This window comes from Theropithecus gelada, chromosome 19, assembly GCF_003255815.1.
Source record: "Theropithecus gelada isolate Dixy chromosome 19, Tgel_1.0, whole genome shotgun sequence".
In the NCBI taxonomy this organism is placed as follows: domain Eukaryota; kingdom Metazoa; phylum Chordata; class Mammalia; order Primates; family Cercopithecidae; genus Theropithecus; species Theropithecus gelada.
The window spans coordinates 17,517,554-17,532,567 of NC_037687.1; the positions used below are offsets into that span (position 1 = coordinate 17,517,554).

General features: G+C 54.7%; 1 protein-coding gene across 2 annotated transcripts in view; it reads left to right on the forward strand.

Annotated features, from left to right (window-relative positions):
• Window positions 1-15,014, forward strand: part of KCNN1 (potassium calcium-activated channel subfamily N member 1) — a 51,926-nt gene that overhangs the window by 22,354 nt on the left and 14,558 nt on the right. For both annotated transcript variants that reach the window (XM_025367847.1, XM_025367845.1), the window contains 4 exons: window positions 228-710; window positions 1,881-1,976; window positions 8,415-8,833; window positions 12,101-12,242. In XM_025367847.1, the coding sequence (XP_025223632.1) occupies window positions 309-710; window positions 1,881-1,976; window positions 8,415-8,833; window positions 12,101-12,242 (1,059 nt within the window). In that variant the 5' untranslated portion in view covers window positions 228-308. The remainder of the gene's footprint in view (window positions 1-227; window positions 711-1,880; window positions 1,977-8,414; window positions 8,834-12,100; window positions 12,243-15,014) is intronic.

Sequence of the window (15,014 nt, forward strand, 5' to 3'; positions counted from 1 at the left end):
TGCCCGGCTCTCCAAAGTTTATTTTTTCAATGAGACGGCACTGGGGAGCCATGGGAGGGCTTTGAGCAGGGGAGGGATTCAGGCTGACTCAGATGTTTCTGGGATGGTAAACCCAAGTGCCAGCACTCTGGGCCACTCCCAAACTTAGAACGTTCTGGGATGGGTCCTTGCCTTTCTGGTCAGTAAGCTGGACCCTGCTGTGACCACGTCCCTCTGTCCCCTTGCAGGACAGTGCAGGAGCCCAGCCGCTGAGCCATGCCGGGCCCCGGGCGGCCTGCAGCGAGCCCAACCCCTGCACCCAGGTAGTCATGAACAGCCACAGCTACAATGGCAGCGTGGGGCGGCCGCTGGGCAGCGGGCCAGGCGCCCTGGGACGAGACCCTCCGGACCCCGAGGTCGGCCGCCCCCCGCAGCCCCCGCACAGCCCGGGCCTCCAGGTGGTAGTGGCCAAGAGTGAGCCAGCCCGGCCCTCACCCGGCAGCCCCCGGGGACAGCCCCAGGACCAGGACGATGACGAGGATGATGAGGAAGATGAGGCCGGCAGGCAGAGGGGCTCGGGGAAACCCTCAAATGTGGGCCACCGCCTGGGCCACCGGCGGGCACTCTTCGAGAAGCGGAAGCGCCTCAGCGACTATGCCCTCATTTTTGGCATGTTTGGCATCGTCGTCATGGTGACGGAGACCGAGCTGTCCTGGGGGGTGTACACCAAGGTAGGTGCGGTCCTCCCCCAGGCGCTCCAGGGAGGTTCCACCGGGGCCCACCTAGCTTTCTTGACATGGGGTTGGGGGTGGCAGGACCCCCCAGGAGGTAGGGAGTGTTAGGGGGCTCCTGGAGGTGAGGGCTCCCTGGCCTTCTGCATACCCACCTCTGGGAAGGTAGCAGGGAGGCTGCACGTGGGGAGGGAAGGTGCCAGCCCATTCCCTGGCCAGGTGGCTTAAGGCGGAGGGGGGTTTCCCCCCAGGACAGGGGGTCCCCAGAGTGGGCCTGCTCTGGAGAGCAACAGAACAGCTTCCTCCCCTTCCCAGAGTGAGTGCGTCCAGGTCACAAGCCTGGCTGTGGGTTCCCTCCTGCCACCTGGAGAGAGATCAGGGCTGTGTCAACCTATAAACTGTGAAGTGCTGAGGCTGGATGAGCTCAGACCTTGTGAATTGTGACATGCTGTGCCCATGTGAAGCCAGGCCTGACAAACTGTGACGTGCTGTGCCCATGTGAGGCCAGGCCTTACAAACTATGAAGTGCTGTCCCCATGTGAGGCCAGGCCTTATAAACTGTGACGTGCTGTGCCCATGTGAGGCCAGGCCTTACAAACTATGAAGTGCTGTCCCCATGTGAGGCCAGGCCTTATAAACTGTGACGTGCTGTCCCCATGTGAGGCCAGGCCTTACAAACTATGAAGTGCTGTCCCCATGTGAGGCCAGGCCTTATAAACTGTGACGTGCTGTGCCCATGGGAGGCCAGGCCTTACAAACTATGAAGTGCTGTCCCCATGTGAGGCCAGGCCTTATAAACTGTGACGTGCAGTCCCCATGTGAGGCCAGGCCTTACAAACTATGAAGTGCTGTGCCCATGTGAGGCCAGGCCCCATAAACTGTGAAGCACTGGACACATTTTGCTGTCAGCCTGGTCCCTAGGAATAAGGCCAGGAGAGCACCACTTCCTGAACACAGCACCTGCTGCACGCCCAGCCCTGATCAGCTGTTTCACACACAGTGGCCCCAGGACTGGGGAACTAGCAGAAATTCGGGGTACAGTGGGAGAAGCCACTGGGAAGAGCCCCATTTGGCTGACTCCCATGCCCAGGAGCCAGGGTAGGGGGATGGGAGGGCCGCCGGCCCGCCGCCTCCAGCATCCATCCGGTTGTGTCCTCTCTCTTTACCCAGGAGTCTCTGTACTCATTCGCACTCAAATGCCTCATCAGCCTCTCCACGGCGATCCTGCTAGGTCTCGTTGTCCTCTACCATGCCAGGGAGATCCAGGTCAGTGCTGAATGCTGCCAGGAAGCAGCTCCTCTCCTCAAACCCCCGACACCAGCCCACCTTTAATTTTCATTGATTATTTACAAAAAAAGAACAGGTAGTGAGAAGTGAGGGGCTGAGCTGGGACTCTGGGACACACGGGTTGTTTCCAGGCTGGAGTGCAGTGGCGCGATCTTGGCTCACTGCAACCTCCGCCTCCTGGGTTCAAGCGATTCTCCTGCCTCAGCCCCCCGAGTAGCTGGAATTACAGGCGCACGGCACCACACCTTGCTAATTGTTGTATTTCTAGTAGAGATGGGGTTTCACCATGTTGGCCAGGCTGGTCTCGAACTCCTGATCTCAAGTGATCCACCTGCCTCAGCCTCCCAAAGTGCTGGGATTGCAGGTGTGAGCCACTACTCCTGGCCTATTTGTTTAGTTTTTGAGACAGGGTCTCACTTGTTGCCCAGACTGGAGTGCAGTGATATGGTCATAGCTTTGACCTCCTATGTTCAAGAGATTTTCCTGCCATAGCCTCCCAAGTAGCTGGGACTACAGCTGCACACCACCACACCTGGCTAATTTTTCTATTGTCTAGTCGGTGACTGGCCATATTGCCCAGGCTGGCCTCAAACTCGTGGGCTCAAGTGATCGGCCCACCTTACCCTCCCAAAGTGCTAGGACTTTACAGTCGTGAGCCATCATGCCCGGCCGCACATGCATGTTGATAACAGCACTGTTCAAAATCGCCAAAAATCACACCTGTGATCCCAGCACTTTGGGAGGCCGAGGTGGGTGGATCACTTGAGGTCAGCAGTTCAAGACCAGCCTGGTCAACATGGTGAAACTCCAGCTCTACAAAAATACAAAAATTAGACAGGCATGATAGTGGGTGCATGTAATCCCAGCTACTCGGGAGGCTGAGGTGGGAGAATCACTTGAAGCTGGGAGGCGGTGGTTGCAGTGAGCTGAGATCGAGCCATTGTACTCCAGCCTGGGCAACAGAGCAAGACTCTGTCTCAAAAAAAAAAAAAAAAACAAAGTAGCCAAAAAGCAGAAACAACGTCCAAGGGACCATCCAGGCATGAATGGATAAATAAAATGTAGTGCATCTATACAATGGACAATTATTCAACCTTTTTTTTTTGAGACGGAGTCTCACTCTGTTGCCCAGGCTGGAGTGCAGTGGCGCGATCTTGGCTCACTGCAACTGCCGCCTGAGTTCAAGTGATTGTCCCGCCTCAGTCTCCTGAGTGGCTGGGATTACAGGTGCCTGCCACCACGCCTGGCTAATTTTTGTATTTTTAGTGGAGATGGGGTTTTACCATATTGGCCAGGCTGGTCTCGAACTCCTGACCTCAGGTGATCCGCCCACCTCGGCCTCCCGAAGTGCTGGGATTACAAGCGTGAGCCACCGTGCGCAGCCTATTCAACCTTAACGAAAGAATGAAACACCACAACAACAGAAATGTATTGTCTGAAAGTTCTGGAGTGTGGAAGTCTGAGATCAAGGTGTGAGCAGTGTTGGTTCCCTCTGAGAGCCATGAGACAGAATCCGTTCCAGGCCTCTCTCCTAGCTTTTGGTTGCTGCTGGCAATCTGGGGGATTCTCGGCTTAGGAGATGTGTCACTCCAATCTCTGCCTTGATGATCACATGATGTTCTCCCTTTGAGAGTGTCTGTGTCCAAATTTCCTCTTTTTTAGATAAGAACACCAGTCAGTATTGGATTAGGGCCCACTGTAATTAGATGATTCCACTTTTTTTTTGAGACAGAGTTTCGCTCTGTCACCCACACTGGAATGCAGTGGCTTGATCACGGATCACTGCAGCCTCGGCATCCCGGGCTTACACAGTCCTCCCACCTCAGTCCCCAAGTAGCTGGGATTACAAACACTTGCCATCATGCCCAACTAAGTTTTAACTTTTTTGCTTTTTTTTTTTTTTTTTTTTTTTTGTGGAAAGGGGGGTCTTACCATGTTGGCCAGACTGGTCTTGAACTCCTGGGATCAAGCGATCCTCCCGCCTCAGCCTCCCAAAAGTGCTGGGATTTCAGGCGTGAGTCAGTACGCCTGGCCTGATTCCAGCTTAACTTCATTTTAACTAGCCGACCTCATTACAATGACCTCATTTAACGAGACGACTTCTATAAAGACCTTATCTCCATATAAGAGCACATTCCAAGGTACTAGAGGTCAGGATGCCAACATGTCTTTTTCAGCAGAACACGAATCAGCCCGTAACAATTTCTGATACTGAACATGGATGAACCTTAGAAATATGACGCTCAGTGGAAGAACCCAGGCATAAAAGGCCACAAATCTTATGCTTTCGTTTATGTGAAATTTTCAGAAGATGCAAATCCACAGAGACCGAAAGGAGATTAGTGGTTGCCGGGGAGTGGGAAAGGGGGCAACCGCTAATGGGGACAGGGCTCCCTTTTGGGGTGATGGAAGTGTTCTGAAATTAGATAGAAGTGGTGCTCGCACAACACTGAATGTACTAAATGCCACTGAATTGTGCACTTTAAATGGGAGCATTGTAGGGTTTGTGAATTTCATGTATGTATACTTGCGGGGTTTTTTTTGTTTTGTTTTTTGAGATGGCGTCTTGCTCTGTCACCTAGGCTAGAGTGCAGTGGTGCAATCTCAGCTCAATGCAACCTCTGCCTCCTGGATTCAAGTGATTCTCCTGCCTCAGCCTCCCGAGTAGCTGGGATTACAGGCACCTGCCACCACACTTGGCCAATTTTTGTATTTTTCATAGAGAAGGGGTTTCATCAGGTTGGCCAGGCTGGTCTTGAACTCCTGACCTCATGATCCACCCGCCTCGGCCTTCCAAAGTGCTGGGATTACAGGTGTGAGCCACCGCCCAGCCTTTTTTTTAAAAAAAACAAAAAAACACAGGATCTCGTTCTGTTGCCCGGGCTGGAGTACAGTGGTGCAGTCAGAGCTCACTGCAGCTTCCACCTCCTGGGATCAAGCAGTCCTTCTGCCTCAGCCTTCCAAGTAGCTGGGACCACAGGCACAGACCACTATGCCCAGCTAAATGTAAAACCTTATATATATAGATATATAGAGATATATAAAATCATATATCTATAAAGACAGGGTTTTCCTGTGTTGCCCAGGCTGGTCTCAAACTCCTGGGCTAGGGTGATCCTCCTGCCTCAGCCTCCCAAAGTGTTGGGATTATAGGTATGAGCCACGGACCTGTTTTTTTTGTTTTTGTTTTTGTTTTTGTTTTTGTTTTTTTTGAGACGGAGTCTCGCTCTGTCGCCCAGGCTGGAGTGCAGTGGCCGGATCTCAGCTCACTGCAAGCTCCGCCTCCTGGGTTCATGCCATTCTCCTGCCTCAGCCTCCCAAGTAGCTGGGACTACAGGCGCCCGCCACCTCGCCCGGCTAGTTTTTTGTATTTTTTAGTAGAGACGGGGTTTCACCGTGTTAGCCAGGATGGTCTCGATCTCCTGACCTCGTGATCCACCTGTCTCAGCCTCCCAAAGTGCTGGGATTATAGGCTTGAGCCACCACACCCGGCCTTTGTTTTTGTTTTTAACTGTAATTCAGGCTGGATACATTGGCTCATGCCTGTAATCCCAATACTTGGGAAGGCCTAGGCAGGAGGATCACTCAAGCCCAGGAGTTTGAGATCAGCCTGAGCAACATGGGGAAACACCGTCTCTGCACAAACTTTTTTTTTTTTTTTTTTTTTGAGACGGAGTCTCACTGTGTCTCCCAGGCTGGAGTGCAGTGGCCTGATCTCGGCTCACTGCAAGCTCCGCCTCCCCGGTTCACGCCATTCTCCCGCCTCAGCCTCCCAAGTAGCTGGGACTACAGGTGCCCGCCACCACGCCCGGCTAGTTTTTTGTATTTTTAGTAGAGACGGGGTTTCACCGTGTTAGCCAGGATAGTCTCGATCTCCTGACCTCGTGATCCACCCGCCTCGGCCTCCCAAAGTGCTGGGATTACAGGCTTGAGCCACCGCGCCCGGCCTACAAACATTTTTTAAACAATTGACCAGGCATGGTGGTACACATCTGTAGTTCCAGCTACTTGGGAGGTTGAGGTGGGAGGATCACCTGAGCCCAGAGAGGTCAAGGCTGCAGTGAGCCATGATCGTGCCACTGCACACCAGCATGGGGGACAGAATGAGACTCCCTCTCAAAACAAAAACAAAAACAAACAAACAAACAAAAAACCGGAAGCAGTATGGATGGCAACATAGCAAGACCCCCTCCTCTTGAAAAAAAAAAAAAAAAAGAAGGAAGGAGTTAGAGGCCGCAGTAACCTATGATCCCGCTAGAGCAGGACCACCGCTCTCAAACAAAAGGGCGGGGGGCGGGGGAGGGGGCGTGGCCATATTCCTGATGATACCGTTTGCCTCCAGCTCCAATATGATTGGTCCCAGCTCCGTAACTGACAGATGTTATGTACCTTGGCGCTCGCTCCGCTCACCTCCCCTAGGACTGGCCCTGGACATGGCCAGGGTACCCCATGGAGGGCCCGGGGAGGCAGTGGCGCTTCAGGGTGTCCTTTATGTCAACGCTTTGCGGATGTGCGAGCGGAGGAGGCCCCTAGAACGCGCGGCCGCCACATTTTAAGGAAGTGACTTTTTTTTCTTTTTCTTATTTTAGAATGACTTTATTGCTTCTTATTTTTAAAATGACACGTGAAAAAGGAAAAAAAAAAAGATACTTAGGAGTTATACACACGTTCAGAAGGAAGAGAAAAGTACAGTGAAAGGCTGGGTGCGCACACCTGGAATCTCAACACTTTGGGAGGCTGAGGTGGGAGGACTGCTGGAGCCCAGGAGTTCAAAACCAGCCTGGGCAACAGAGCGAGTCCCCATCTCTGCATAAATTTTCTTTCTTTCTTTCTTTTCTTTTCTTTTCTTTTTTTTTTTTTTGTACTCTGTTGCCTAGGCTGGTGTGCAGTGGCGCAATCTTGGCTCACTGCAACCTCTGCCTCCCAGGTTCAAATGATTCTTGTGCTTCAGCCTCCCAAGGCTGAGATTACAGGCATGTGCCACCACACCTGGCTAACTTTTTTGTATTTTTAGTAGAGATGGGGTTTTGCCATGTTGCCTAGGCTGGTGTCAAACTCCTGGCCTCAAGCAGTCCTCCTGCCTCGGCCTCCCAAAGCACTGGGATTACAGGCAGGAGCCACCGCACCCATCCTGTTTCCACTTTTGGAGGTTGTGAATAGTGCTGTTGTGAATGTGTCTGTCCAAGGGTTTGCTTAAACACTTGTTTTCATTTCTCTTGAGTCTGTCTAGGAGCGGGATTGCTGGGTCATTAGGAACTCTATGTTGAACTTTTTGGGGGAACACTCATCTGATATTCCGTTCGAATTGTGGCCAGTGCTGAGAACTACAGAGTTTTGCATATGAGGTCACATTTCTGACTTCTCTTGGAAAAATTTGAAGCTGGCACGGTTGCTCACACCTGTGATCCCAGCACTCTGGGAGGCTGAGGCAGGAGGACACTTGAGGCCAGGAGTTTTAGACCAGCCTGGGCAAAACAGAGAGACCCCATCTCTGCAGGAAATTTTAAAAATTAGCCAGGTGTGGTGTTGCATGCCTGTAATCCCAGCTCCTCAGGAGGAGGCTGAGGTGGGAGGATCACTTGAGCCCAGGAGGTCAAGACTGCAGTGAGCTGTGATTGCGCCACTGCACTCCAGTCCAGGCACAGAGCAAGACCTTTTCTCCAAAAAAAGGAAAAAGAAAAGAAAAATCCTCGCCAGGCACAGTGGCTCACACCTGTAATCCCAGCACTTTAGGAGGCCAAGGTGGGTGGATCACTTGAAGTCAGGAGTTCGAGACCAGCCTGGCCAACATGCTGAAACCCCGTATCTATTAAAAATACAAAAATTAGCTGGGCGCGGTGGCAGGCGCCTGTAATCCCAGCTATTGGAGAGGCTGAGGTAGGCGAATTGCTTGAACCCGGGAGGCAGAGGTTGCCAAGATGGTCTTCATGGCACCTGAGCCAAGTGAACCAAGATTGCGCCACTGCACTCCAACCTGTGCAACAGAGCGAGACTGTCTCAAGAAAAAGAAAAAGAAAGAAAAGAGCCTGGGCATGGTGGCTCACGCCTGTAATCCCAGCACTTTGGGAGGCCAAGGCGGGCGGATCAGAGGTCAGGCGATCAGGGTGAAACTCCGTCTCTACTAAAAATACAAAAAAGTTAGCCGGGCGTGGTGGTGGGGGCCTGTAGTCCCAGCTACTCGGGAGGCCGAGGCAGGAGAGTGGCGTGAACCCGGGAGGTGGAGCTTGCAATGAGCAGAGATCGAGCCATTGCACTCTAGCCTGGGCGACAAGAGCAAAACTCCATCTCAAAAAAACAAAAGAAAGAAAAATCCGAGCCTGTGGGGTTTCAGGCCAGGCTGACGTCACTCTCTGGGGTTGGGCGGGGAGCGCGGCGCATGTCTGACACCCATGGCTGGCTCCCTCCTGCCCTCCACAGTTGTTCATGGTGGACAACGGGGCTGATGACTGGCGCATCGCCATGACCTGCGAGCGCGTGTTCCTCATCTCACTGGAGCTGGCGGTGTGCGCCATTCACCCGGTGCCCGGCCACTACCGCTTCACGTGGACGGCGCGGCTGGCCTTCACGTACGCGCCCTCGGTGGCCGAGGCTGACGTGGATGTGCTGCTGTCCATCCCCATGTTCCTGCGCCTCTACCTGCTGGGCCGGGTGATGCTACTGCACAGCAAAATCTTCACGGACGCCTCGAGCCGCAGCATCGGGGCCCTCAACAAGATCACCTTCAACACGCGCTTTGTCATGAAGACGCTCATGACCATCTGCCCCGGCACGGTGCTGCTGGTCTTCAGCATCTCCTCCTGGATCATCGCAGCCTGGACAGTGCGCGTCTGCGAGAGGTGCGACCCCGCCCCGAGAGCCCCCCCATGCCCCCAGCCCCCGTTTCCCTGGACCTCCGTTCCCATTCATGATTTCACTGACCCTGGGCTCCTCCCGACCCTGGCCATTGCTTCTGTCTCCCCGATTGCAAGACACCCATGGTGCCTCCTGTCTCCCAGTTTGTGGCTTCAGTAATCATCCTCTCTGGGGATCTAGTCCTGTGTCCCCAGCTGCCCTCAACCAGGGAGGGACCCCAGCTCCCTCTCCCTCATCCTCCCCGCCCGGGTCTCCCAAGCCTCCTTCTCCCAGCCCCCCGGCTCCCTGGGAGGCTGACTTCTGATCTCTGGGAGGCTGACTTCTGATCTCTGGGAGGCTGACTTCTGATCTCTGACCCCAGGGGCGCAGGCAGCAGGCACAGGGATGCCTCCCCTTCCCCTCTGTCTCCCACCTCCCACGTTTAACCAGCTTTCATTTTCCCCTCTGCCCGCTCCACCGGACTTTAGGGAAAACATGTGAGTCCCACCTTTGGCTGAGCTGTGTGCGCAGAACAGCCGCTGCCACCGCTGCCGCCATCCCCGACCCGCCAGGAATTTAAGATTAGCTGCCGCAAGGGGAGGGAGGCAGGGAGAATGGGCCAGCAGGGTGGGTCGAGGTCAGTCCCCCCATCTCAGGGACAGGCCGCTCCACTGGGCTTCCTCTCCGAGTCTCAGGGCCCTTGTGTCCGAATGGCGGGGGTTAAGGAAGGGCTTGGCTCTCATGTTGTGTTTGGGCAGCTGACCGCTGCCAGCTCCGATGTTTCCTCCAAGACTTAAATAGATGTGGGGTGGGCTGGGCGTGGTGGTGGTGCCTGTGATCCCAGCTACTCGGGAGGCTGAGGCAGGAGAATTGCTTGAACCTGAGATGCGGAGGTTGCAGTAAGCTGAGATTGTGCCACTAAACTCCAGTCAAAAAAAAAAAAAAAAAAAAAAAAGACAAATAAATGGGTCTGGGGTGAAGGAAAACCGGCCGCGCCTTCAGGACCTCCAAACAGGAGGGAGTCTGTTGTGAATACCCCTAGGAGGTGGTAGGCCATCAACCCGATTTACGGAGAGGGAAACTGAGACTCTGGCAGGCAAAGGGACTTGCCCCGGGGCCTGAGTCTGGCGGTCTCAGAGGCAGGAGGGGCTCCGCCAGGCCTGGGGTGTGAGGGTGCCTTATCTGGGAGAGGGTCTTCCTGCCATGCGCCTAGCTGGTGGAGGCCCCGGAGGGGTCCCTGACTGGACCCCTGCTTGCCCTCAACACCCCATCCTCATCCCTTCACCCAGCCCCCACCCCCCCATACCCCCACGGGCCCTGCCTGGGCCTGAGGCCTGGTGCTCAGGGATGAAGGCCCCAGTTTCTCCGGCTGTCAAGGCTTCCAGGGGTCTCCTTGGGCCTTTGATGTTCCCACATGCAGCTCCTACACACCCCTGGTGGGTGGGGTCAGAACTAGAGTCGGAGGTATGGGGTGCCCCTCATCAAGTATCCCTGAGGTCCAAGCTGGGTCCTTGCAGGACTCTGGGGGGGTGGGGCACGGGGCAGGGCCGGCAGGCAGCCAATCCTAAATTCTGAGCCTGGCGACCATGCTTGAAGCCCCCTTGCCTGCCTCGCTCTGACCCACCCCCGCCTCCCGCATGTCCCTCAGCCCTGCTCCTGGGCGGTCCCACGGCACCCCCACCTTATTGCTCTGTCTGGATCTGGGGCTCACCCACCCACCTACTAGAGGGCCCCTCTCGCCCCTCCTGCCCTCTGGGGGTCAGGCAGCTTGGGGCTCAGATGTTTTGGTGTAAGATGGGGGTCAGTCAGCTGGGTGCGGTGGCTCACGCCTGTAATCCCAGCACTTTGGGAGGCCGAGGCAGGTGGATCACGAGGTCAGGAGATTGAGACCATCCTGGCTAACATGGTGAAACCCTGTCTCTACTAAAAATACAAAAAAAAAAAAAAAAAAAATTAGCCAGGCGTGGCGGCAGGTGCCTGTAGTCCCACCTACTCGGGAGGCTGAGGCAGGAGAATCGCTTGAACCCAGGAGGTGGAGGTTGCAGTGAGCCAAGATCGTGCCACTACACTCCAGCCTGGGCGACAGAGAGAGACACTGTCTCAAAAAAAAAAAAAAAAAAAAACAGAAAAGATGGAGTCAGTCCCCGGGCCTTCACCCAGCAAGCATCCTAGAAGCCCAGACTGGAGGTGCCTGGAGTGGCATTCAATCTCCGCAGGAATGAAGACCCCCAAATGCCAATCTTTGGGGAGCCTCCATCTCCTTCCCGCTGGAGCCTCTGACTCCAGCCCTATCCTTGGGCTCTGTCACCCACTGTGTCTGGCACAGGCCTCCCCTGAAGATCCTGCTCTGTCCAGGCCACTTCCTCGGTGCTACCCCAGTTGACCTCTGACCTTGAATCCCCCAGAGGCTGGCTTGGGGCTCAGATGATCTAAACCCTGCAAAGGAGTGGGTTAGCTGGAAGCCAGGTCAGAGGGGGCCCAGCCCCCAGAAAAAGGCCAAGGGGATTCGGGGACTCAGAGCTGAGCGTGAACAGATCCTAGAGCCACCCCCAGACCCAGAGAGCCAAGCCCTCGGCGCCCTGGCATGGCCACAGGCAGAACCTCTTTGCAGCCTCTCTGGCCGAAGTCCCCAGCCCGGCTGTGACCAGGACTAAGTTCTGTCAGTTTTAAGGCCTTGGGGCCTGTCTCCCTGGGTCCCAAAATGTAGCCCCAGGCCTCTCCCCAGTGCCAAAGCCAATGCCCCTCTCCTGCCAACCCCCAGGTGCAACATGGGCCTGGAGTTGCGGGACTCATGCTGTCCTCCAGTCTATGTCCTTCATATATGGGTGTCCCTTCTTGCTCGAGCCCCAGGTTGTGATCCTCCAGCCTCCCACCTCCTCCAGTCCTCCTACCTCCTTGGGGCCTCGCTGGCTGGGGAAGTTCTTCCTGGTGTCTGACCCGAATCCTTGCCTCCACCTCCTGCCGCTTCTGGTGCTGTGGTCACCCGTCCCCCTGTCTGTGTGTGTCTGTCGTTGGGAGGGGGATTGTATGTTCATACAACCTCACCTGGGCCCCTCTCTGCCCCATCCAGGGAAGCAGCTTGGGGGACAGGTGAAGGGAACGTGGAAGGGCTGTAGGGGAGATGGTGCACCTGTCCTATACCCACAGGACATGGCCCCAACGCAGCCAGGTGGACTCAGGGCCCTGCAGCCCTGGCGCTGCCCCAGGCAGTGTGATGGAGGCAGAGGGGATGGTGTAGACTGAGCCTCCCTCTTCCCACTCTGGCTCCCCAGGTACCACGACAAGCAGGAAGTGACCAGCAACTTCCTGGGGGCCATGTGGCTGATTTCCATCACCTTCCTCTCCATCGGCTACGGCGACATGGTGCCCCACACTTACTGCGGGAAGGGCGTGTGCCTGCTCACTGGCATCATGGTAAGGGCGAGGCTCCATGTGCATGATCCTGGGAGGTCTAGCCAGCTGTCTATTCCACCAGCCCTTGCATACCCCTCGCTGACAGGGTGCTCACCCCATCACGAGCTTTGCCTGATCAGCATCCTTCCGTCTGTCAGTCCACCCCTCCTCTGCTCTGCTCTTTTCCTCTGACATCACGTGGAAGCCACACTCACAGGCCTCCTGAGACATCTCCCTGCGGTCCTTCCAGGCCTAGAGATGCAGCTCCCACCACGCCTGCCCAGTAAGAAGCTGTGGTCCACTCTGACCAGAGAGTCATTGTCACCCCTTTATTCTCTACAGCCCGATTTATTCACAGCCTTTGGATCCAGGGCAAGGGGCTTGATGCTGAGGTGCCTTCGTTTCCTTGGCTGTGACCAGTGCTACTTCCTCTGCTTTGCAAGGGCTAAGTCGGTTATTTATGTGAGAATCCCAGAACCGTGAATGCCGTGGCCACGCTATAAACACCTGCTGCGTGCCGGGCGCAGTGGCTCACGCCTGTAATCCCAGCACTTTGGGAGGCCAAGGTGGGCAGATCACCTGAGGTTGGGAGTTTGAGACCAGCCTGTGACCAACATGGAGAAACCCCATCTCTACTAAAAATACAAAAGTAGCCGGGAGCGGTGGCTCACACCTGTAATCCCGGTACTTTGGAAGGCCGAGGTGGGCGGATCACGAGGTCTGGAGTTCCAGACCAGCCTGACCAACATGGTGAGACCCTGTCTCTACTAAAAATACAAAATTAGCCGGGCGTGGCGGCAGGCGCCTGTAATCCCAGCTACTAGGGAGGCTGAGGCATGAGAATTGCTTGAACCCAGGAGGCAGAGGTTGCAGTGAGCCGAGATCACGCCATTGCACTCCAGCCTGGACAACCACAGCAAAACTTCATCTCCAAAAAAAAAAAAAAAAAAAGAAACCTGCTGGGCTGTGTCCTCTGCAGCCCAAACCCCCTTCCTTGGCTGACTTTCAGGGTGTTCCCCGAGTCCCCATTTGTCTTTCGTGAGTCGGTGGGCGCAGCCAGCACCCCGTCTCCCCAAAGGATTCTCCAGTCTGCCGTGGGTGCCTGTAAACATCCTTTCATGATCACTGCTTTCTCTTTTCCCTGATTCAGTCATCGGGGTCCCTGTCCATCCCCTCTTTCCAGAACCTTCTTTCTCTCCAGACATGTTTTATGCCCATGCCAACAAATGCTTTTCCATGTTTTACTTTATTCAATTTTATTTTTATGTTTTTATAAAGATGGGGTCTCACTATGTTGCCCAGGCTGGTCATGAACTCCTGGGCTCAAGTGATCCTCCTGCTGGGGCCTCCCAAAGTGCTGGAGTTACAGGCCTGAGCAATTGCACCTGGCCCATGTCCGCCTTTTTTTTTTTTTTTTTTATTGAGACGGAGTCTCACTCTGTTGCCCAGGCTGTGGTGCAATGGCGTGATCTCGGCTCACTGCAACCTCCACCTCCCGAATTCAAGCCATTCTCCTCTCTCAGCTTCCTGAGTAGCTGGAATTACAGGCGCCTGCCACCAGGCTCAGCTAATTTTTGTATTTTTAGTAGAGATAGGGTTTCATCATGCTGGCCAGTCTGGTCTTGAACTCCTAACCTCAGGTAATCCACCTGCCTCGGCCTCCCAAAGTGCTAGGATTACAGGCGTGACGCCAGCACGCTGGCCCCCCCTTTTTTTTTTTTTGAGATGGAGCCTCAGTCTGTCGCCCAGGCTGGAGTGCAGTGGCATGATCTCAGCTCACTGCAACCTTCCCCTCCCAGGTTCAAGCGATTCTCCTGCCTCAGCCTCCCAAGTAGCTGGGATGACAGGCACCCGCCACCAGGCCTGGCTAATTTTTGTATTTTTAGTAGAGACAGGGTTTCACTATGTTGACCAGGCTGGTCTCGAACTCTTGACCTCAGGTGATATGCCTACCTCAGCCTCCCAAAGTGCTGGGATTACAGGTGCAAGCTACTGCATCTGGTCCATGTCTGGCTTTTTACTGGCAGCCCAGCATGGGTCCCTCCCTGCAGCATCTGTGCGGTACATCGTGCTGTTGCAGAGCCTTTGTCCATTCCTTTTCCTTGCTGTCTAGTATTCTACGTGGAGGTTTCCAGCAGGTCGCTCTGTCCCAGTTGACAGGGCTTTTCCTGAGAATAGGCTTCTAGGTGCTCTCAAAACCTTTGTCCTGGCCTGGAAACTGAGACAGGGTTTCCTCCGGGAACCTGTGCTTGTGCTCTAGGCCAACCCTGCTCAGGCTCAGGGTGTTGGCATCTAAACTTGCCTGGGGCTGGGCATACTAATGGCTCATGCCTATAATCCTAGCACTTTGGGAGGCTGAGACAGGTGGATCATTTGAGGCCAGGTGTCGGAGACCAGAGTGGGCGACATAGTGAGACCCTATAGCTCTACAAAAAAAAAAAAAAAAAAAGGTGGGGGGAGGGGGCAGGCGCAGTGGCTTACACCTGTAATCCCAGCACTTTGGGAGGCCAAGGCGGGTGGATCACCTGTCTGGAGTTCAAGACCAGCCTGACCAACATGGTGAAAACCCCTCTCTAGTAAACACACACACCCACCCACACACACACAATTAGCAGGACGTGGTGGTGCACGCTTCTAGTTCCAGCTACTCAGGAGGCTGAGGCAGGAGAATCGCTTGAACCTGGAAGGTAGAGGTTGCAGTGAGCCGAGATTGTGCCACTGCACTCCAGCCTGGGTGACAGAGCGAGACTCCATATCATAAAAAAAAAAAAAAAAAAAAAAAAAAAAAAGAGG